The 25,006-nt window shown below is 35.7% G+C and overlaps 1 protein-coding gene across 4 annotated transcripts in view; it reads left to right on the forward strand.

Moving 5' to 3' along the window:
* The window catches only part of FCHO2 (FCH and mu domain containing endocytic adaptor 2), a 97,038-nt gene that overhangs the window by 37,100 nt on the left and 34,932 nt on the right, over positions 1-25,006 (forward strand). For 3 of the 4 annotated variants that reach the window (XM_035897519.1, XM_009642179.2, XM_035897517.1), the window contains 3 exons: positions 13,750-13,794; positions 15,587-15,659; positions 19,910-19,934. In XM_035897519.1, coding sequence (XP_035753412.1) covers positions 13,750-13,794; positions 15,587-15,659; positions 19,910-19,934 — 143 coding nt within the window. The remainder of the gene's footprint in view (positions 1-13,749; positions 13,795-15,586; positions 15,660-19,909; positions 19,935-25,006) is intronic. The other variant, XM_035897518.1, reaches the window with a different exon arrangement.

The raw sequence follows: 25,006 nt of genomic DNA on the forward strand, positions 1-25,006 counted from the left end.
GAAAGCAATGTGGACTTTTCACAGGCTGCAACGCTGTTGATAAACCGTAATGTTTACTATTTGGATGGCAAGCAAAGCAGTTTAATCTGGATTCCTTACAAATTCATTAATGCTGCCAGCATTGCCTGTTACCAGAATTATAAAGCATTAAAGCTTCAATTTAGTAAACATATAAAAACCAAATTTTACCTAGGCTTTAATTCAACTAATTTCAGATCCAGTGTACTTGACTGAATTATTGATTGTTTGATTAGAATAATATTTTATATGGCTGGCTGTTGGCAGGCATGGGGGGAGGTGATAGTGCAAAGTTTGGAGTGAATTTGTGGTGTGTTATCAGGGCTTTTCTAATTGCTTATGTGCGCATTGTAGTCCTAAATGCCTGTGGAACATACTCCTTATGTGTTCTTTCCAAAGTGAATGCAAGAACATTGAAGTAAGCTGCAGCACAACTGGGAAGCTAGTGCAAATAGCCAGTGTAACTACTGTAAATGAACAGTTGTGCTCACTCCATGTTAGTATTCCTATTTAGTAAGTGTGTTGTGTTAAACTACATGTTTTCCATCCTGCGAAGAAATGTACAAGATGAACAGGATAAAGTAGAAAAAAAGGGATTAAGAATAACTGTATTACTCTTAAGAACTTTTAGAAACAAGTTAGTCTTTTCCCAGAGATGGAGAGGCAAAACAAGGGCCATGGAGTATTAAAGCTTGCTTTGATTAAAGCAACTAGCTTTTTATGTGCTTGAATAATGAATTCTGCTTTGAGAAAAAGACTTGAAACAGTGTGGGGTGTGGCATTTATTTTTTCCAGGGGTTTGTTTGGTAACATAATCGTTTATAGCATTTATAAAAATGCTTTTCTAGGACACTAACCAGCAACAAAGTAAGTGGAAATAAACACTGAAAATGGTTAATACTAATTTTTGAACAGCTCTGCACATCTTTCAGCTTCTTTTCCACAAGGAAGTGTAACAAAGGAAGTATTTATTTTATGTTCTTGTAAATGATTTTCTTTATATTTTCTGTAAATATTGTGAATATTTTAATGCTGCCAACACTCGTGATTAGGTGGGTAAATAGCCTGAAGTGTCACAGTTTCTCAAAGCCTATACCCACACATAATACTACACAGAAGGCTGACTGAGGAATGAGTTTAGTTTATCAACACTGACAGTATCCAAGGGATTCAGGAACGTTCTTTATAACATTCTTTATAACGTAAGGCAGACCATTGCTATATTTCAGAAATTAATGGAAGAAATTGAGTGTGGATATCTTTGAGGATTTTTATGAGAAGCTGGGCTTGAGGCAGATAAAAAAAGTATCTAAGGTCCTGTGCTGTAGAGCTCTTTTTTCAATGAGGAGCTGCCAGCTCAAGAGCTGTACCAACAAATGTGTCCTAATTCCTGTCCTAAATGTCTATTTTATTTTGCCTGCAAAAATTGGGTCCCTTCATAAACAACAAACCTGCCAAAGCTGATGTGGACTTTAGGAAGTCTTACTTGCCAGCATAGATTTTTAATAATTACATATATCCAAGTTGCAAACTTGTTTTAGATTGTGATTTTAATTATTTTTAACAGTCTGGAGAATTATAAGTGTACAGGTAAATGTCTCTTAATGCAAGTGGAAGACTAGTGGCATTGATGAAAATACCTTAAACAACATCTGTAGGTACAACAGGACAAAAGCTGGGGTTTGAATCATCTTGGCCATGCAGTAAGATGCAGTACTGCTGGGTCCTCTTGAATTTTCCTGCTACAAACAAAAACAGTTGCAGTCTGAGCCAAATAGTTTTTCTGGGAGCAAATCAATGTCCATTTCTGTAACTTAAGTAGGAAAAAGGTATTAATTAGGTGATAGTAATGAGAAAATGAAGTAGTATGCAGGATAAGTGCTACTATGAGAATTAAAAAAATATTGAAGAGCTTTTAAACACCTGATAATAGAAATAACATACTGAGATGTGTTTTATGCTAATAAAGTAAATAAGACCTGTATGTGAGTTATATAAGGTAGCATAACCTTATATGGAATTAATATTGAGGGAAAATTTGGGGGGGGTTATTTATTGGAGGCATATTTTTCTTTTAAGATAAGAAATGTTCTTTGGACAGAATTATCTAGGCCACTAACTAAATGACATTTTCAAACATGAAATTTTCACAGGAAGTGAACTTAGCAAAATTAGAAGGAAGAAGTATATTTTTTTTTTTCTGTCAGAAGATAAAGCTTACAAGAAATGAAACTTTCTGAAATCTGGAAAGATTTGGAAACCTATTTATAGACATCTGTATATGTAGTTCATTCTTAGCAGACTGCGATGTTAGAGAAGAGCAATGGCTTGAGTCTTGTAACACAAGCTTTGTGAGGAAAAATGTGTTTTTTAAACTAGGGAAGCAAACACAGGAAGCTGCAGTTGGAATTAAAACCAAATTCAAACCCTCATATCTTGTCTAATAGTCTACCTTTCTAATAAAATTGAAATAAATCCTAAACTGTGCATATAATAGTCTGTCTAGTATTAGTGGTCACTAAGTTGTGTTGCACAGGGTCCTGCTTATAATTAACTCATCATTTCATTGACAATAATAACACACCGTGATAGTACATTATACCAGGATAAACTACCATTGGAAAACTTGTGCATTGAATTGACTGTTTGGTCAACTAAGTCTGTATGTCATACTCTTTCTTGAACACAAATATTTATTCTGGCATTTGAAAATGAATTCTCACTTGGCTTGTATTTGACCTCGTGTGTCCATCATGGTTCTCAGGAAGTGCAGGATCTTTTCTGTTTTGTCTTCATTATCTTTTTATTGTTCTCTGTTGCGGTTTAACCCACAGGCAGCTGAAGACCATGCAGCCGCTCACTCACTCTTCCCCACTCAGTAGAATGGGGGAGAGAATCAGGAAAAAAAGTAAAAGCCATGGGTTGAGATAAAGACACTTCAATAGAACAGCAGCAGGAAATAATAACAGTAATAATAATAATAATAGCAACAACAATGGTAATAGAATATACAAAACAAGTGATGCACAGTGCAATTGCTCACCCCTCACTGACCAATGCCCACCCCGTCCTTGAGCAGTGTTCACTGCCCCTGTGCCAACTTCCCCCAGTTTCTATACTGAGCATGATGTCACATGGTCTGGAATAGTCCTTTGGTCAATTGGGGTCAGCTGTCCTGGCTGTGTCCCCTCTCAGCTCCTTATGCACCTGGCAGAGCAGGGGAAGCTGAAAAAGTCCCTGACTGGTGTAAGCCCTGCTCAGCAACAACTAAACCATCGGTGTGTTATCAGCATTCTTCTCATACTAAATCTAAAGCACAGTGCTATGCCAGCTACTAGGAGGAAAACTAACTCTATCCCAACCGAAACCGGGACATTGTCATGTTATAGATCACCTAGGTGGCCTTCTGTGTCCATAAATCCATTTTAAATTCATTTTTTCCATGATGGATATTGATTTGTCTTAATTTTGGCAATGTAAGGTACCGTAGGGTACCCCTTGACCTGTTGCCTGAATGGTATGAGGGTAAGATAAAGGAAAAGGTCTAAGCAGTATCTGATCTAGGTAGCTGCACAAACCTAAGCCCAGGTTTAACCATAACAATAAAAATTCAAATTCCTATCTTTTATTAATAGGGTTTGTAATTTAAATTCTTTATTTAATGTTGAAGTGGATTTGTTTTGAAAAGTTTTCTCTATTGGTTGCTCTTTTCAGTGGGAAAAACAGTGTAAGAAATGCTGTTCTTGTCATTAAACTTCTTCCTAAGCCTTGGGAATTTAGTTTCACAGAATCCTTCTCTGTTTTACTGTCATAGCTGGTACAATCCTTCAGAGGATTGTGTACTTCTATCTCATTTTTGATAGCCTGGTTCAGGAAGAACAGACAGGAGTGGAAAATCAGGGTCTTGTCACATGCATTTGTTCTCTGCAACCACTGACTTGGATGCTATTATGAATCATATTGGATAATACTATGCATATTTTGTGTCTTTAAATGCTGAGACGTATTTCAAGGTCAAACCAATACTGTCTTGGGCTCTGAGTAGCTCTTTGAGCATAAATGTGGGGAAGGAAGATTTTGTGGTAATCCTTCATAGCATGTCTCTCAATGTTATTCCTGTGGTTTCAACCTTCTCCCCCCACAAAGAAGCATCTCATACTCGCCATAAGCTGCAGAAAAAGCACACCAGGAAGAATTTCACATTGACTTTCTGTGCTTATTGATGGTGCATGTGTCATATGCTAATTAATACTTCCCATTTTAGTGTTGGGGTGGAGGGGTGGTTAAGGACGTGCACTTTTCTGCCTTTCTCCACAAAACAAATCTTCTGTGCAAGTAAATAGGAAAACACGTTCAAAGCACTACAAAGCCAGAAAGTGTTCCCATGAGGAGGATTTTGTCTAACTGAAAAAAGATTTTTCTGTCTGAAAAATTCTGGATGCTATAAAATGTATTATCCTCTTCTATTCTCTTTAGGAAGTGGGTCCCAATAAACATCTTAACTTCTGACAATTTCATGGGTTTAAGTTCAGAAACCATACCCCTCTTGGTTACAGGGACAATGTATCACCATCACAAAGACATGATTCTTTGAAGCAGTCTTTAAAGATGAGGGCTATCATTTAACATATTTACAATATCTAGTGTTCCGAAATCTTAGCTGACTCTTCTTTAAGAAGAAAATTAGTTGAATGTGTCTGTGCATTTCTTTCATCACTGCGTACTTGTATCGTCTGCCTTCAGCAGATGCACCATGCAGTCAGGCAGAGCCATTTGTAACAGATACATATATTTATAGACTAGGCTTATGCAGTTCTACTGCTTCTTAGTATTTTTCCACACACACACATACAGCTTTCACACAACTTTGCTACTTCCAACACAATTTGACAGAAAAGTAGAGCTTTCAAAGACTTCATAAAAGTAAGGAATTTGGGTAGAGAAGAAGGACCCAAGCTTGTCATGCAATGTAAGGGAAAGGTAGTTGTGATGAGTTAAGTTACTCATTTGGAGAGTCAGAAGACAGCTGAGTATGTTTGTATGTATGTGTGTATGTTGGCCAGCCGCTTAGCCTGTGTATAGTTCAAAACCAGCCACATCTCACATCCTGCTGTTTATGCAGCCAGAAAAGAAATAATGGGGTTAAGTTGAAATATAAAGCAGGAGAAGAGTAGAAAAGGATGAGAAAAGGGGCTGGGAGTGGTGTGGAGGAGGGGGCTTGGGGAACGTAGCATTCTGCAGATTGGTCTCTTAGCTGACATTAATTTTGCTGCTTACAGACCTCATAAATTGCAGCTGAAAAGTCCAGTATTCGGGTGTTGCAGGCTAGTTGGATCTCTTCACTTGAAATGTTGCCTTGGATATGTGTTTAATGTCTCTTGTTGAATTCTTGTATTATCTGAGCAATAAAAAAAAATTTCCTTGTAACTGAAGATGATTGACACCTTTTTAGTTTAGAGGAAAAAATTCTTCACTTTCCCTGCTGCTGATAAACATCTTAATTGATAATAATTTTCTGCTTCCTTTTTGTTCTGTAAGCCACATGGAAATACTGCCCCTTGAGAGTAGTGTGCTTGCTGTATTCATGGAGCTTGCACCCACAGAACCAGAAGAGCCTGAGATGAATAATGTTTCCTTTGATCCAGTGAACTGAGTGCAGGGCTGGAAGCCTAGTAACAGAATCAGGGTTAGAATTGATTGCTTGTTTCATAGAAGCTCTCCTTGTACATTAATTTCTTCATCTAAAAAAAGACTTTCTTTGGAAGTGCCACATACGTTGCTACTGATAATTGTAGTTACTTGTGCTGCCTCTATCACCCCTGTCTGTTTTCAAAAGGAGTACTATCACCATGCTATAGTTTTCTTTTTTGAACAATAATTTTTAAAAAGGAGGATTCAGTCAAGTCTTAAGCACCTCTAGAGGCTGTATATCAGCTGGACTGATATCTAATCCTGAGGGTGTGACATCCTGAGGATGTAACAAAGAGTAGTCAGAAATTCACTGATTATTGTGGTGCAACTGCGTATTTCTAGAATTAGATTAAAGGATACAGTTTTACCAGTATTATTTCAATATATTCCCTCAGATTGGCTAGTTGTATTTTCTCTCCCTTACCCTCTTTTTGGCAAAGCAGAGCTGACCGAATCCACAAACCAACATTTGCTTGTGGCAGTCTGGTACTAGCAAAATATATGTATCACAAATATGTTATTTACCTCAAAGATGGTAACAACCATTCATCTTTAGTCTGCATTCCTTCAAATAAGCTATGCTTGAATTTGGTTTTGTTTCTTCTTTTTTTAAATCTAGAACAAGAAGTCCATTTCTGGGGAAAAATAAAATTCTACTTTTTATAAAATCACTTCTCTTTTTTGGACAGGCAATAAAAATGAGAAATTAGTGTTAGGAACAGTAATGCTGAGAATATTTTGCCTTCCTGGCTTCTAAATTTGAAAGCTTGGAATTTTTTGATAAACGTGTCACAGGATCAGATGATAGCAAGAAAAAGATTGCTTATATGTTTGTGTACATACAAAATTGACCTTTGTGATGCAGCTTAACATGTAAACACTAAAAGCAGTCATTTGTTTTGACAGCAGAATTAATTGAGGCTAAAACAGTCGAAATTCCACTTGTATCAAGCTGTTCATTAGGAATTGCTGTCTGGCTTTAGTGCTGTCAGAAAAATAACCTGTTCTGCTCTGATTAAATAGCAGAATGATGGTCGGTCCACTGAATTTGAGAAAGAGGTTGAATAAACTTTCTACTGCGGAAACAATTCAGAAGTGACACGCTGCAAGGGGGGTCAGAATGTGCATTGATATCCAGCTGAGCTGTCAACTGGCACTGAGCCAGGCACGCAAAGCTTTGCCATTTGAAGCAGCATGTGAAGCATATGCAGTTTAAAAAAAAAAATGTCCTCCTTTCATGCATGATTTACACTCAAAGAGACAAACTTTTGTTTTTATTGAAAACAAGAATATGGTTTGTTACCGTATTTGTAACTACAAGTACAGATTTACGGAGTTTTTTTAAAAGCTTTGGCTTGAAACAGATATGTTAGTTTATATGCGTGCGTGCATGTGTGTAAACTGATTCCTCAGCATGGGGGGGAAGGGCAGATATTTTTTTCGAGTGTCTGAGTGTTTCCAGTTATTGAAAATTAAATATAGGTAATAAAAATATATGCTTGGGTGGGATAATGTTTCTTTCTGTCATGCATACCTCCCTTAAACTAGAAAGGGGGCAGTTTCCAAAAGCAGATGCAAATGTAAGGCAGTTTTTAGTTGATTTGTTGACTTCTTGATTTGTTTATCTTTTTAGCTCCGCAGGATTTTCCAGTTCATTGATACACTTACTGGGGGCTCTTTTTCAGGGTATGACATAATATTATGTTTTTCTTCCTAGTAATAATACTTGGCTTTTGTATTTTCCTTGTTTGTCTAAGAATACAGTAAAACTTTTTTTCCCCCCCTATATTGAGGGAAGTGCAGATTATTTTATTGTTTTGACCTTAGCAAACAATTCTCCTGATGTCGCACTCACAGAGGTTTTGTGTAAGAGGTGTACAGATAGATTAGAGGAGCTATCTCTAGGGTTTTGTGGAGGTAGGTTTTTTAACTCTTTTCAAGGCAGTTGACAAAAAACTTGACTGTCTTCAAGATAATTAGTGTCACTTTGTAGACAAATTAAGTGGCAGGTGTAAGGTTGTTATTTATAAACTCTCTTCTGTAGCTGCCTTGTGTAATACTCTGAAAATACTGTTCCCATAGATGTGGGCTAAATATGTAGTAGATCCTAATCCTACTCAAAGATGAATAAAGAAAATGTAATTGCACTGTAAATTCTATTACAGCATCTCCTTATGGCTAGCCATCCACCTTACCTCTTAGTATCATGAAAGCCCACATACTTGCATGCCTCTTGTAAGAAGAACAGTGAATGTATTTTCTCAACAGTCTAGGAGATGCATCCCGAACTGCAGACTCACTGGTGCTTAATTTATGCCAGTGTCACTTATCGTAAATTGTTAGATTAATTAAAATTTAAACATTCTGTGTATTCAGATTACCTTTTGCATTTCCTGTTCTAGCAAACCAAAGCTTCCTCATTTTCAAGAGCCTAAGATCTGACCCTCTCCTGATTTATTTGCTTCAGTCTCTTCAGTAGCAGCTGTCTGCTTCTATGTGTCTGTAAAACCATCAACCGTTTGCCTTTTCTTCAAGTCCATATCTGTCCTGGCTAATAGAATGCTGTGAGCTACAGCAGCTTGCCTTGGAAAACATTTTAGGATAACTTTGGTGGGAATGTTTACATAAAATTAGAGTAGTTTACTGATTTTTGATGCATGCTACCTTTGTAGAATACTAAATTCTCATTAGCATCCTGAAAGCTAGGTATGTATTTTTAAGTGACTGAAATCCCACTAGATACTCCTGTCTCTTTCTGTTATAAAGGCTAACCTTCATTTATGTGCTGTATTATTTTTTTCTATTCTGTGTGTGTACAATAACAAAAACTTTAAAGTCTATGCACAGGTATTTAAAATGCTTAAAGCCATAGATACCATTCTGTGGATCAGTGTAACAACAGGCAGACCAGACTGTAAAAGAGTTATCTTGAGGCTAATACTATCTGTGTTTAACCCAACAGAAAATTAATTCAGAGACTTTTGCAAGGGTTGAACTAGATCTCCACTATAACTTTTTACTTATGCAATAAGTGTCTTAAAATGTATTTTTTATTTTAATTCCTAGCATTTACTTTTATCTTGTGTTCATACGAATGCTTGAGAACAGGTTTCCTTCTCAATTCACATTGTTGTCTTGTTATGAGAAAAAGAACAAAGAAAATCTCTGCTTTGGCTGTAGTACTGCAGAATACCATTATTATCACCATTATTGCAGTATGGCAATGGTCCTTTTCAGTGCTGTGGGCCACCATGTGGCAGGGACTCTAGAGACTGCTTTGGGGAATGACTTCAGACCCCAACATCAGCAATACTGCTTGAACGTGAAACAACTGCTTTTCTCTTTGGATGTTGCAACAGACAGTGAACCTGTGTACATGCTTCAGAAATTTTGACCGTTACAGTCTTCCAGATTTTGAGCGGAAATCCTTGTTGGTATTAAGCCTTTGTGCATACTTCAGTCACTGGGGACAAGTCTGTTAAGAAAACATTTCTGCCTCGTACAGAAGAGGTAGTGCCTCCACCTTAAAGTCTTCGTGTGGCTGTTACAAAAATGATTGTGATACCAGCACATAAGTTTGCATGCTTTGGCTTGCATCTATATATTATACCCGTCTGGCAATCTCCGTTAATGCCAACCCACTGAGAGTTTTTGACTATACCATCTAATGATTAAGGAATTGGGAATCGGAAAGATAGGTGTTATGGTGGTTCAGAGAAGAAAGCTTTTAGAGGGTTTTTTGCAGTGATAGTGCTGGTGCTTTTGTTTCCGTATGCAAAAATACACTGGACAATGCAAGGAAACTTCTTAAGAAAGCATCTGAATTCCTTATTGATACTATGCTTCCATAGCAGTGTGTGTCCCTAAGGCCTTTTGGCTGGCTAAGAGACTGCAGCTGGTTCTAGCAGGAGACAGTGTGGTCACAGGACACACTTCTGGCTGGGCTACACTGTTATTACCTCTTTGGGCACAAAGACATCTGCCCACAGGAGACTCCAGCTGTTACGGGGGCTACGAAAAGCTCATCACAGCTATCCTGTTTTCTAAATTGGTTCACCATCGAGTGCCACAGAAAATGTCTATTTCTGTAATGTTATTTTGGTTTAAAAATACTACTCCCCAGGCAAAACATGGTACTCTTTACAGCAGACATATAGAAAGCAGAACTGTTGGGAGATCTGAAGTTACAGAACAAAAATCTAAGAAAATGAAAAGCTGCTACACATTTCACTGTACTCCGCTTAAAAGGGCAAAATGTATGAATTTGCCTTGGCTGCAAGCAAGTAATGCAACATGTGTTATGTTGGTGGGGGCGGGTTAAATACAAATTCTACAAAACCAGCAAACATCTTTGGGCATTGGAGGAAAATGCTGAACTTAATTTTTTAGTGTTTGTGGATTCATTAGGGACAGCCACTGGCGTCTTGAACTTCTGAGATTACAAAGGATGAAGGGCCCTATAGAAATTTGAGTTAAGTAGGAAAAGTAAGTTAGGATCAAAAGATGTTTTCAAATTGTAACTGAGTCACATGATTTGTTGTAAGAAAATGTTGCTTTCATAATTGTTATTTATCTTCCCTGCAGTAAAGCAGCTAGTAGATGCAGGGGAAAGAAAGTGAGCGTATGTAGGGAGAAGGGACTCCTATGATAACTCCTCCCATTTTGGTGAAGCATAAAATAAGGTCATAGGTGTGTCATTAAGAAGAAAGTGTATTTAAAATTTCCAAGTTAACTTCATAGACCTTAGTGAAAAGTGGGGCCTGCTTACTGAAATTTTTTGCGCAGCTTCTGTCTCATTACTGTCTCAGTCAATTCTTCAGTAACTGAGGTATTTTCAGATTGCATTTCATAGTCTTCCCTATGAGAAAGGAATGCATTGTTGCAGGAGTGAAATGAATTGTTGGGGGTGGTAAACCAGCTTTTGTTAAATCCAGTTGAAAATGCTAATCTGATCTTCATATCTGCATGCTTGTGTTTAAGCATGAACGTTTGTCTCTTCAAATAAAATGTTTATCAAGCTGTAAAAAAAACTCAGATGTGTGTGCCAGTGCAATGGACAAAATACAGGAACTTGGATGTGTTGTTAAAAAAATCTTTGCTTTCTGCTTGTGTTGTTAAAAAAAAAAAGTTAAAGTTAAAATACATCTGAAATATGGATGAGTTTTACTTGAGCCTTGAATATTTATTTTAATCGTTAATGTGAAAGTCTTAAAATTTTAGTCTGGGGATCACTCTTAGTAGCTGGAAAGGGTAAAGAAAAAGATGGTATTCTGAAAAAGCTTGAGTATTGTTTTTCTCTAAAAATATGTTTAAGTCTCTCTTGTTTACAGTTTTTTCCTTCTGTTTTTGTTTTGGGGATGAGTGTTTGTGGTTGCTTTGGCTTTTGGGTTTTTTCTGGACAAATGGGAATACATATAGAAGCAAGAAACAGAAGTAGTTGAATCCTTAGTAAAGTGATGAAAAATGTATTGTCTGAAGTGTAGTGCTGAAGAAGTAATGGATTTGTTCTTCAGCTTCTATGTTTTATGGTATTTTTCTAAATTTTTTGGTCAATATATTTTGAACAATGGAGTTTAAATTCCTAAAATAAAAGGTTTATGAAATCAGCGTGGGGATGTAGGCATCTACAGTTCTCTAAATTGGGCGGGGGCGGGGAGGGTGTTGCTGAATTTTGTTTTGTGAGATACCCTGATTTGTGGAGCATGCTGACTTTGGTTTTCTGTTAATTTAGTGGAGAGCGAAGGAGAAGGAATCGGAAGGCCAGCTTAAAAAGCCCATTTACAATATTTAGTAAAGTGAGAGAGCAGTTAGGAACTTGTATTTCATCTTGTTGTACTGAATAATTAGACCGGAGTTTGAAATTATTTAATAATTGAAATTTAAGGGGCAGTTAAGACTGCCATTTGAGGTTGGTCTTCTGATATTCTGCTCTCAAGAGCTTTATTTGGAGGCCAGACAATTACATTACGATAAATGGGATATTGATGTATTCTAGTCCCAGATTCTCATCCTGCTGCTAGGTTTACAAGCACTCAGGTCTTTTTTTACTGGCAGCGAAAATTTTGCAGACTCAGTCTTAATTATAATACATACAAGTCATTACTTCGAGCGCACCTTTTCTTTTAAAAAGAATCATTAGAAGTCTGCGAAATTTCAAAGAAAATATCTGGTAGATTTTATCTAATACATCTAAAATAATACAATTTGCTTAACATGGGTGAGTATTGAGTTACACCATCAGCTTCTCAATGGTTTTTCTATTTGTTTGACGTAAGCATGTATTTTTTCATCTGCAGTTTTGAGAATTGCTATCAAAATGTAGCATTTATACTGAGCTGAATACTGAGTTGAACACAATTTTGCACTGCAAGAGTTAAATATACATACTGGGGGTTACATTACAAGTAGAACCATTTGAGGTACTTAACTGCATTAATCAAATACAAATTAATCCCAGTTGTGTAACTTACAATGCTAATTCACAGCTAAATTATTTTTTACTTTCATTCTGGCATCTCTAATTGCAGCATGATGATTTGCTATGGTGTACTATTTAAGATCAAACTGAAGCTTGTAGTCTCCATGTGTCTTGTGTCTGAGATCTGTTTATATCAGCTATTTATTTTAAGATTAAGTGTATGATGTATTCATTTTGAAAAGGGTACAAGTGAAAATCCTGGAAAATGCTTTCAAGTACACCTTTTATTTTATGTGAAAATACCCTGATAGTTGCACAGCTCTTGGTTTTATGGTGGATGCTCGCAAATAATCGAAACTTCATAACAAAGATAAATAAATCTGAGCACTTACTGGCAGGTGTGTTTTGGGGCAGGAGTGAAAGTTGTTTCTGTATCTGACATTTCCACAACTGCTTTACTTCCAGTTGGTTTTAGTTGAAACTGTCAAGATTTTAAACTTTCATTTGAAGTAGTTGCATAAGTGTGGGGGGTAGTGACTGCCTTCAAGTATAGAATTGGAAAGAGGTGAGGGTTTGTTTTTCCCCTCTTATTGGTAATGTGCCTATATGTAAACTTGTGTGCACTCCCTCAAAATGATTGCAGAATAAGTAATAACCCGTGTCACAGTGCTAGTATGCTAAACTTTGTTTTTTCTTCTGGGGATACAGTTGTAAGCTAGTGTTTCAAACAGGGGCCAAAGGGCTCATTATTAGTATGGGCTGACAGTAATGGTGCCTGCCTGCTCTCTGTTTTCTTGTGCAAGTGCTGGTGTGATTCTGCCATTCCCTGAACAACGTCCTATGGAAAACCACTGTTTTTTTCTGCACGTTTGCTCCCTAAAATGGCTTACAGTTGGTTTAAATAAATTCTAGACCTGGCCAGATTGAAGGAAGGAGGGTCAGGATTTCACTTTGTAATGACAGTTGACTGTTACCTTGTGTCAGCCGTAATGGAAAGCCATAATAATTAATTTATTTACATAGAGGACTTAACTAGTGTTCCCTGCTTTTTTGTCCTGTTTACTCTTAATGATTTTTTAAAGTTTTTTGTGTTCTTCATTGCTATGTTTAAGATTCTGCATGCCACTCGTAGCTGTCTAGGTAATTGGCTATGAAGAGCAAACAGAAGAACTAACAATACAGAGTTAGTAAAAGTGTAAAACTCAAAATTAGGGCTATAGCTGTGCTTTTTTTTTCCTTTTTGATTTTTCTTTACATAGCTCTTGTCCATTAAAAGAGGATAAATGGAAAACTTCACACTGATACTGTGTTACAGATGCGATTTTGAGGACACCAATTAGAGATGTTTCATGTGGTTGTAACAGCATAGGCGATTGAATTGTATTTAGACAGTTTGCACTAGTGTTTTAATTTTGCAGTATGAAAGAGTGAAGATATTTAATGATTTGCTGTACATCTATGATTTTGCAGTCTGTTTGACCATTGGCAGGGTAGTTGTGCTTTTCAATTACCACCTAAATTTATAACTGGATTATCCAGTATTTTCAGGAAATATTAATAGTCATTAAAATATCTTAGATTAAATTTGAACTAATGCTTATCTTCATTGTCATTTCTTTAAGGACCTATTGAATTTGAAGAATGTAACACATCCAGTGCAGTTGAAGGTGAGTTGTCATGGCGTAGTTATTTACATAAGAATGTTGTGGATGAGGACCTGAAACTGTGAAGGGTATTCAGTGCATGAACCTGAATAACTTTAAAGTACTCCAGAAGACTAAAAAGCAGTTTTCCTTTTGAGAAACAAACTGCAATGAAAATAGGACCTATGATCCTTTATAAGTCTAATGCACAAATGTCAGAGAATGTTAATGTTTCTTACAAATATAATTTGGCTAAGACCCTGTCTTTGTAGAGGTTTGGATTTGGTTCACTTACGACTCTGCTGTAACTTAATTTACAAGTGTCAAAACATGGCTCGGGCTCTTTCCATTGTTACCATTTTAGTTATACCAAGTCTAATGCAGTGTTATGGTCGCAAAGCCTTTCTTTGTTGGCGTAGTTTTATTTTGCTTAGGGGATTGTTTTAAGTGGTTAAGAACTTCTTTATTTGCATAAGTTATGTATTTACTTCTGGGACAGGAGTTGACAGTATAGCTATAGCAGCCGACAAATTTTAAGTTGCCAAGACTGTGGCTGAGACTTGAAATCTTTTTTGACTCAAGCAGAGAGGATCTATGTTCAGAAACTACTCTGGTGCTCCAGTTGTCATTGGTTTGGGCTGTATAAGGCACAGAAAGAAAATAAAGCCCAGACTAGCTTTTTAAATTAATTTTGGAGCAAAATTCTGTCTCTATTAAAATGCAAGATATGGCTGAGTTTACAGCTACCTGATTTGAGAAGTTTTGAGTTATTTAACCTCGAGAATTTCTAAGAGTGGAGAGATTCCTTATGTGCTGTGCAATGTATTTCTGGAAAGGGGATTATAATGCTTCTTTTTTAATGTTTTGCTTGAATTGTGAATTGTTAAATTTTGGAAACCAAATTATTTCCACCATTTTGCTCAAATGCATGCTGTCAGTAGTATCATACATAAAAACAAAATTATAGTCTAGTTGGACCAGATGCTTGCACTTAGTCATTTTATTTGGCAGTCTGCTTCAGGAAAAATTGGGGAGAGAAGCAGACGTGACAACAAGTCTGATAGAATATTTAAATCTATTTTATTTTTAGTACATTAAATGGGTATGAAAGCAAACTTTTTTTCTGTACTACAGCTATATGTATCCAGTGCTAAAAATGGGGAAGAAACGACAGAGGGGAGGCATGGTTCCAGACTCAGTGAGAGCCAGCCTTACAACTGGCTACAGCACTGGGAAATCATGAACTCAGCATCAGCTGGAAAGCCAAGGGACATTCTCTTCTTTTACAGTACCAAGATGGTACCTCTTAGGAGAGACAGGGGCAGCTACCGGGAACATGCAGGGAAGCAACAACAAGGTGTTGAACTGCAGTAGCTGGGCAAGGCAGGGTTCAGTTTCTGATCCAAGTGCATTGGCTATTCAAGATCAGCTGGAACAATACCTCCTGTTGAGTTTCTGTGAGCTGAGTCCCTTGCTTCAAAACTGGAAGTACACCGATTTTCAATTACAAAAAAAGTGACAGTCTGCCTACCCAGCATGGAGAGTTAGATGTACAATGCAAATCAGTTTTATAAGGACTTACATTATTAATATGTTGAACCATATTTTGATTTAATTTTTTGATTGGTATGTTACTTAACAACAAATTGGAATAATGTTCCCTTACTTTGGCTCCATGCCTATCTCCACTGTTAGGTTTTTGTACCACTTGTGGCAGCATTTAATATGTATTGGAATTAGTATGCGCCCATGTTTGACATTGCTAAATATGTACTTATCTCTTTGATCTTTAAATGAAAAAGTGTTTGTTCCATAGGGATAAAACCACGGAAGAGGAAGCCTTTCGGTTTATCAGGAATAATGAAAAAAGAAAAAGATACTGAATCTGTGTAAGTATATTTCCACCTTGAAGCCTTATATTGTATGAAAACTAGTAAAAGTATGCAGGTAAACATTAGCTGATGTTTAACAAAAAAATGGGTTTATAACATGTTTAGAAGAATGCTATGAATATGAAAATTTCACAGCTATTTAAGTATTTGTAACTAAGGATTTTAAGGAAATAACATAAATGTATTTGTAGTAGTCTACTCATATTTCATCCTTTCCTGTGCATAGGTTGGTAGTACTCCCTTTTTTCCACATTTGAACATTGTAGATAATGTGATTCTTAAGTGTACTTCTAATGAAGTAATAGCTCTGTACATGTAAAAAGTACTGGATGACTGTGTGTGCAGAATTGACACTTCAGTTATTCTTTTATTAGAAAAACTTTTGTGTACAGTATTGAAGGACAGAGAAAATCTTTTAATGTTTTTTCAGTACATCATATGCACACTCCTGTCTGAAACACCATCATTCTAACTCATGACTGATGTCCCAGCTATACCCTTTGCCATGTTCATTGCATGTGCTGTGTTCCTCAGGAGTTAAACCTCTCTAGAAAGTGAGTTTGGATTGGTTGCAGTCTACATATTAGTAGTTATGGTCACTGTATTCCAGTGTATTTTTTTCATAATTCTAGATGTGTTTTCTCAACTGAAGTATTAGATTTAACAGAAAATAGCTAACAATTTGACAAATTTAGCAATATAAGAATATTCTCAGAGGCAACATCTGCATGCATACTTTTTAAAATTACTTCTAAGAAATACTATACCTGCCTTAGTTTTTCATATAATGCTGAAAAATTAATGTCCTAAGAATTGTAGGTGGTAATTATTTGCACATACAGAGTTCCTTATAGCTATTCTTCTTTTGGTATTTAATTTTAATAGAGATACACTTCTAAACCATGCTTTTTCTTCTCTCTGTCATGATGCTTTTAGGGCTCCAAGGTGTTGGGTTTTTAAGCAATTCCACTATATTTCTGTTCTTTCTGTGATTTAGTCTTTCCCCCACCCTCTCTTCTGTACTTTCATTAAGCTGGAGTAAATGATGAGAGAAGTGTTGTATATAGAGTGGGTTTGGTCAGCAGTAATCTGAGAATATTATTTTGTTACAAAGAATTATCTTTTTCTGATGAAGGTTTCATTTAAAGTAATTAAATTAAAATGTTATAAATATTATATTCATGTTTTAAACAGCCTTAGTGCCCTTTTTAAAAGTAATCCATTCTCTCTGGGAAGTTATTTACTACACTTTTTTTTTTTTGTGACACAAAACCATTGCAGTATCAAATAGCAACAAAAAAGTATGTTCGATCATTTGCCTTTTGTCTCTTGCTTTTACTTAGTTACGAAGTAGTGATTTTGATAGTATTGATTACCATTGCATGATTGAATTCTGTAGCTGTCATCTTTTCTTGTCCAACAAAATAATTATTTTGCCACCGCATGGATTATTACTCAAGCATATCTCATGTCATGTATGTTATAAGCCTTCTTGCAAACCAGGCACCTCCTTCCATCCATTCTTTGGCAGATGATGAAATGCAATTTGTCCCCAGCAATGATTTAGGGTTCTTCATAGTAGTTTTCTGGAGCCAGTAAAGGCCTGGACACTCCAAATTAACTGTTCCCAGGTGTATGATTCAATGTATCCTTACTCGGAGATCATGTTTTTCTTTGACCTGTTACAGAAAGAAAATTTTCTTAGGCACTGAAGGCTGAAAACTGGCTTCTACACTGTGTGAAACACTTTCTACCTTTGTATGCTTATCCATTATAGCATCTGAATATTTTCCTGAAAGCTGCTTTTTCCTAAAGACATTTTATTTCACATGGAAAGATAATATCATTGTCTCTTTCTAGAAAAAAAAAATTGTTTTTCATGGCACAGTAATGTCATCAGAAAATATAAATTAGCTCAGCTACTTTGAGATGGGAAGAGAATTTTCCTTGCTTTCAATAAGTTGGACTGAAATTTTTTTTTTTTTTTTTCTGTATTTACACACGATACAAAAATGAATAGATTGTGAGGTCAGAAAGAAAGAAGTATTGACAGCATGATCTTGACCTACTATGTAACACATGCCATAGGCTTTTACAGAGATTCTTCCATTAATCAGTAACTTCTAAATGAACTAAAACATCACAAATAAGTAACAAGGGATTCATTATGTGTTTAAGTAAAATATTCTAATAGTTATTTATGATCTCTTTAAAAATCCTATTGCTAGTCTAAATTTTGTCTGATTTCATCTTCAGCTGATGATTTTGTTGTAGGCTGTACATGATAAAGCTCTGTATCACCAGAAAATTCTCTGCACATAGAAGTCAAGTCCTTTCTTAACCTCTTGTTAAACTAGGCTGTAAGCTTGTTTAGTTTATGTTGGGCAGACTTCCCACATATAGAAAGACTTTAGTGGTTTGTAGGCTTCTCAGTTTATCAATACAGTTTTTAAAGTGTTGACACCTACATTGGATGTTGTGTCTAGTAATGGTTTTACACGGGGAAATACCATGCACAGTGTTGTTACATGTTGCTATACAGGTTAGGCAAGGATTTAACTTACTTTTCTAACCACTGCTTTGCATGATTTGGTTGTTTTTATCTACAATCCTTAAATTCCCTTACAGAATCCCCATTTGTGGAAATGTTATCTTATACTAGAAGCCTAGTTGTTTAATCTTAAGAGAAACATCATGCAACTAGTGACGTAAAAGCACAGCTGTCTAAAACCTGATATCCTCATTTTCTTCTTCACCATTTGCAAACTATTGAGTTTTCCTTTGTATCTTGAGAATGGATCCTGGGACATGCTGTTGGTGCTCCTTGGAATGATACTAGCTCTGCCATTACTTTTTGAGATCTGTTAGCTCACTAATTTTGAAAAATCGTCATTATGGGCTGAATTAATTTCATTGTTTGTCTTGGATCTTTCACTTTTCTTAACTTTTATGGATGTGCGGCCATCTTGTTTGAGCACAGATACTTTTTAAAACCATGTCAGAGAATCTGCTTGTTGTATCTTTTGAAAGAAGCCTAATACTTTGCCTCTTTGAGCACTAAAATAGCTTTTAAAATAGCTCTTTCTACTGCTATGAATTCAGTTTAGCCAGCAGAGGGAGATAAGATGTAAGTCAATTAGAAACTTGGTCACATGTGTTTTCTTTTGTGTGAGGCCTTTCCAAGGAGGCAGGATCCTTCATCTCACTGTCAATTCCTTAACAGGCGGTACTGAATTTCCTATTAATGCTTCCATGTTAGTAAGTTTTCATATCTGTTTTTAAAGACACTGTCATTTTTACGTTTAACCTGTTTAGCCTTTCAGAGAAGATGATTTACATGGCAATAATTTTTTTTTCCTTTTTTTTCTGTAAGTGAATGTTTAGGATATTCAGTCTGATTATATAAAAACACTGTTGTTCAGTTACACTGGCACTTACGGCCTTCTTTGTCAGAATGCAAATTAGAGAGGACTTGCATGCTACACAAGTATTCCCACATTCTGTAAATGTAATTGCTTCTGCTTTTTGCAGGCATTGGAGAGAATCAGTGTCATTCTTTTTTTTTTTAAATGCTACTGCTTAAATGGAAGTTATAGGGGAAAAATATTACACTTGTGAAAAATGTGCTTGCAATCACTGCCTGTCTGCTGATGACTTTTTTTTAAGTGCTTATTAGGAGTATACTCTATTATTTTTTCTGGTATCTTCTAGTGCTTGACTGCAACTGTGCTTGACAAACATGAACTAAGAATGAAATTCCAAAAGAGGGAAGCTCTGAATTCGTCTAAGAATAGTCTTAGTTTCTTTGGGAACTGGTTATTTTCCAAAATGTTTTGCAATTCCAGGTGGACTATTTCATTAGGATTGGAGACTTCTACTTATTGTGCACACCAACCACAGAGACCTGACTCTTAAAGTATATTCATCCAGAATACAGTGTGGTACTCCTGGCTTCCCTTGATTTTTTTACCTTTTTTATTTTTTCACTATGACATGAGTTTGCTTTTTCAGCATTTCTTTAGAGTTCTTCTTCTGCCATGCTTTGAGCATAAACTTTCAGCTTTTATTTAAATCTCATTCAGTTGAATGTGCATTATTTATAGTGAAAATTCTAAGAGTCTGAGAGACAAAAGGGTCAAATGCAATGTTTCAAATTAATCCAAAATATTAAAGGAAGTAACAGAACAGTATGAATAAAATAATTTGTGCATTTTATAATTGTATATTTTCTTTATTTTTTTTAATAGGGAGTGTCCAGATGCAGACTCAGTTGTAAGTAGACTTATTTCCAAAACAAATGCATATACTAATATTGTCAAGCACTACAATCTGATGACACTTAACTTACATACAGTCCCTATAATGCATTATTTATCTGATAGAGGATTTAGTATTTTGATAATATAGTTGAAGTGTTAAATTTGCCTAGTACATAATCTTTAGCAGTTTATAAAAATATGTTTCAGCAAGACATTTATGTTTCCTAATAGTTTCAGGTTTTAAACAAGGTCTTTCTACTGCAAGTATTTGCTACTTTATTTTTCAAGTTAGTAGTTTAAACTGGTTGGCTAATAGATTCTAAGTAAGAAAAAGGTTCCATTTGTTGTGGAACCAACTTTGCACCATCATAATCCTCTGTTTACTACAGTTTCCTTTGAGAAATCCTTCTGGTATCAATGGGGTTCTGCTTTATCACTGGCAATAGAGTATAGGAATACACTTTTTAAAATACGGCTTTAAATGCAGTATCTCTAGATGTGCTTTATTAATCGTCTGTTTTTCATTGCTATCAGTTTGATCTGTGATATGTCTTACAATTTCATTTATTACATTCAAATAAGTGACAGTTGCAAACTAAATTGGTATGGTAATGCTTTTTTATTTCCTTAATTGAGCCTCTTGTTTTTACTTAAACAGGTATGTTGTCTTCAATTGTATGTGACAGAGATTGCAGCTCCCTATAGCTGTAGTAGAGAGTAATTTACAGAATAATTTAAGTGATTTTTGGCAGACTGATTTGGTTCATTTATTTAAATGCCAATTACATTAAACAATATTGAAACTTCTTTTGAGAAATTTGGTTTTAAAAATCTAGTAGAACCACCCTTCTAAATAAGGAAAAGTAAGTTTTACCACATAATAGAACTATATGTATAAGAACAGCCTCGTAAGCATCACTGAGAGAGTTATTTTATCCTTTCCAAAGTCATCTTGATTTAGAGCAAATTTATTTTTTGGGGTACATTTAAAGTAAAGTAACTTTAGAATTATCCCTATAATTATCAGGCTTTTCATGGAAATAATATCTTTTGACAGTTCAGGTTGAGTCACTGGAGTGAACCACAACTGGGTTTGACTTGCAATGTTTGTTTTCTTATTTGCTTATTTTGGTCCCTACATCTTTTAAAAATAACTAGTTCAAAAAATTCAACTGTAATGTGTCTGTCATTCTTTCTGGCTGCATGAGGCACACCAAATGATCATCTAAGATAATTGTTCTGTCTGTAATTTATATGTAGTTAAAAAGAAGTCCTAACTTTCATAGTGTTCAACAAGAAAACTGATACTTTCATTGCGTTCTTTTTTTTTTTATGCCCAATGTTTTATGAGTACATTTGGAATCTAAAATTTGTTCTATCATTTCTTCCTGCTTTTCACAAGCAACAATATTCTGAATGGTATATGCTTTAAAAGCAGAAGCCATTACTGTCATTCTCGTGAAAAATGATGCAGCATACCGTAAATGAGATTCATTTCACCCCTTACAAACAAGCACCCCAGAGTGCTTTTACATTTTAAGGTTGGTGTTCTTTTCTGGAAGGTCCCATTTCAAATGTTTTTCATTTTTCTTGTCTTTTATGTTAAGATTTCCTTTTGGTTTAATTTTTCAAACTTTATTTAAATAGTTACAGCCACCTATGTTGTTATCTTTATGAGGATTTTTTTTTTGTATGGATCTTTGCAATAAATTACACATTTCAAGTAATTGAACTTGGAAAAGTGTTATTAGAAAAAAAAAAACCTGAAAGCAATTATCATTTGTGTTTGATTGCTAGAAAAGACTGAGGACCAGCGCTCAGAAAATTCAACTTCTTTAAGGTGTCCCAATTATGATTTGGGTCAGCTTTGGTCACTCACAGAAAATCTCTATCTGGCTTTTATATTTTGTACTATTAACAGGATATTTTTTAAAAAGGTGAATTTTGTTTATTTGTCAAGAATTGTAATTGTGTGAAAGGAATGTAAGAGATAGCCATTCTACAAGTATTTATCACTATAAGTGCTGAGATAAATATATGGAAATTTTAGAAGCTAAAGAACCAGTAAGAACTGACTTCAATACTTTATCTACCAGTTGTACATGATATTGTGGATCGTTGAATATAAAGTGTGTAGTCAATACTATTAGGGCCATCCCACTAGTCCAAAATGTATAATACAGTATGTTCAAACTTGCATTCTCTGTTTCCAGAAAACAAAACAGTGAGATGGTCCTAAAAAACGTTGTTTGTACCAAAATGGAAGTTCTCAAATTTATCTGTGGCAAGCCATCCACTTACGCTCATCCTTTTTGTAGCTGCTAGATTACATATTTTGGAAAATGTGATGCATTTGCATAAATTGTTAATTCCTGTCAATAATTTTTTGTAGCTTCTATAAGAGGTTTTTATGTGCTCATGAATACGAAGGCAGCTGTGAACTGAGAACTGGTATTTATTAAAAAGGTTGGCCACTTCAATAAGCAGTCTCTGTTTAAATATAGATGACAGTATGTCATGAGATTTAAAATTCCTGTGTTGCTTTATGTCAGTCTACACATGTAAACTTCCATTAAGCTAAGCCTTGATAATTAAGAAAAGTAGGAAGTTAACTATGTGTACACTAGAAAGAGATAGCAACTGAAGTCTGGTTCGGTATGTGTTTATTACCTAGAAAGTTTTTCTAAAGGCAGAACTAATTGATTTGTTTCCTATGGATCTGCCATGTCTCTGGGGATGGTCTGTAGGAAGTTATGAGCTCTAGTAGAAACTTTTCTTTTGGCGAAGCATTTATAAGGTTCTGCTCGTGTCCAGTAAGATCTGAATTTGGATTGCAACGCTTCCCTTGGTTGGGATACTTGCAGATCTCCTTCTTCTACTTGACTGCCTATTTTCATGAAGTCTGTAGTAATGTAATTATCTTTGAGTCCTCTGTTCTGTCTGTCAAATCCATTTGAAATTGTCCAGTAAGTTCAAAAGTAATTAAGAAGGGAGCTGCAGATGCACAGAACATAATGCTGAAACTTTTTTTCACGGGACACTGGAATGCTAACAAATATATTGAGGCATCCAAAACTTTTCATTGACCTCTTTACATACGAGGGTAGCATAATTACGGTTGTATAGAGTTATACACCATTTTTATTGCTGGGGACTGATTGAATACGGAACCATCAAACTCTTAATTAGTGGAACACAAGTGTAACCTTATATTTATTGAAATTCAAATGTTTATTTGCATTTTGTAATGCTGTGGCATATTTTGAATAGCTGCCATTGATACAGGGTACAAGGCTATGTAGTCACAGCACAAGATGAGCACTTTGAATACCTGTTTTTCTTTCTTTCTGCACCTCTGCCAATGGAAGAAACTGACTTGCTACTCTCTTCCTCCATGTCTTTTGGGTTGATAGGCACCCTAAATAGAGGAGGCTGATAATATGTGATAACCTCTGTCGTAAACTAAGGGTATCCCTGGGTCAAATTTACATGTCAAATATGTCAAAAGTGGAGGGGCTCTTTTTTTCTCTTGGTCCAGGCTATGAGCTTCAGCTGCTTACTTCGAGTTTGTTTCAGTCCTCATCTGGATTTTACAGGAAGTCAGGCGAGTTCAGTAAAATGGTAGAAGGTTCATCTGGGAGAAAAAGACACAGTGAGTTGTTCAGCTGCGCTGTATCTTGAAGCTTAGCCTTGAGGAAAACTTGATAAGGAGCTCTCATAACCACTGTAGATATCCCAGGAGAAGAGAAAATAGACAGAAATCAAGTTGAAGTGTAGAGAAGGTTCTTTGCTTCTTGACCGATGACCAACCTGTAAGCAGCACTAACCTTGCTGAGGAAGTAGCTAGACTGCAGTATGCTCCACATGTCCTCTCTTGTCCTTTGCATGTAGCACAGAGGAACTAATGACATGGTAATGGTGTGGCTTCTTCCATTGCTTTTGGAAGACAGATGGGACAGAGCAAGGAAACCGAGAAAAGTATTCACCAAAACTCAAAAAATGAGTTTTGGCAATAGACTGCTTAGTCCTTGTGCTTTTTGTATAAGCAGTTTACTTTGGTTTTTATTGTGTCCTTGTGTTTTATTTCTTTAAAAAATTATTCACCCCAGAAAGTTAATAGAACAGACTAATGCAAAGATGAGTTATAAGCCCTAAATTTTTCATATATATTTAAAACTGTATAATACCGTAATGAGTAATGTGTCATATTACATCTGCAAACACAGGGAAAAACTCCATGGTTTTTAGAGCTACATGTTTCATGGCTTAACGAACCTCTGAGAATGTGAAACCTTCTTTCAAGGAAGTCCACCTTCCCAGTTATTTCCACAGAGTTCAGTTCACATCCATATTGAGCTATATACACAAATAATGTGGTTGGATAGAGGGCTAGACCAGACATTCATCCCCATCGTATTAATAACTACATCTTACAGAAACCCGAAATTTGCAAAGATCATCTTCCTCTGTATTGAAGTTCAAAAATGGCACATGTGTACATGAAGGTTGTGATTAACTCTGATCAGCGTGGTAGGGCAAATTAGGTCTTGTCTGCATTGGTGTGCCTGATACTTAAAAGGCACCCTGTTATCCACAAAATATCATATAGTTCTGTAACTATAGGATTGTGGAGAAGGGAGTAAGAATTAGGTAAACGTAAATGCCTTCACTAACATAATAATGTATTCATGAATATCTGTCTCTCTCAAAATGCTGTGTCCTTTACCACTGTTACAAAATACAGAGCAGTAAATAAAATTCTGATGTTCCAGAAAACAGAACTTGCCACTTGTTCTGCTGTTCAGCTGTTCAAAATACTGTAAACAATAGTTTGAAATTACTACTTACCTTGTAAGTAAGATTTTGAGGTACCATTTGTTTGTATGTGACACAATTTATCTTTGTCAATACCAAGGTACACTAATTATCTTTTCCACCCTTTTATTGGTTTACACAAAAATATAAATTCAGTACCTCATTAATGAAAGCAGAAGGTGTTTTAAGAATGATCATAAATTGGTACAAGATCAATCTGAATCATTGACAAACTGGAAATACAAACTAGATGATTTCTGACTGTGTACA

The sequence above is a fragment of the Egretta garzetta genome, unplaced genomic scaffold (genome assembly GCF_000687185.1).
Source record: "Egretta garzetta isolate BGI_Z169 unplaced genomic scaffold, ASM68718v1 scaffold617, whole genome shotgun sequence".
Taxonomy (NCBI): Eukaryota; Metazoa; Chordata; class Aves; order Pelecaniformes; family Ardeidae; genus Egretta; species Egretta garzetta.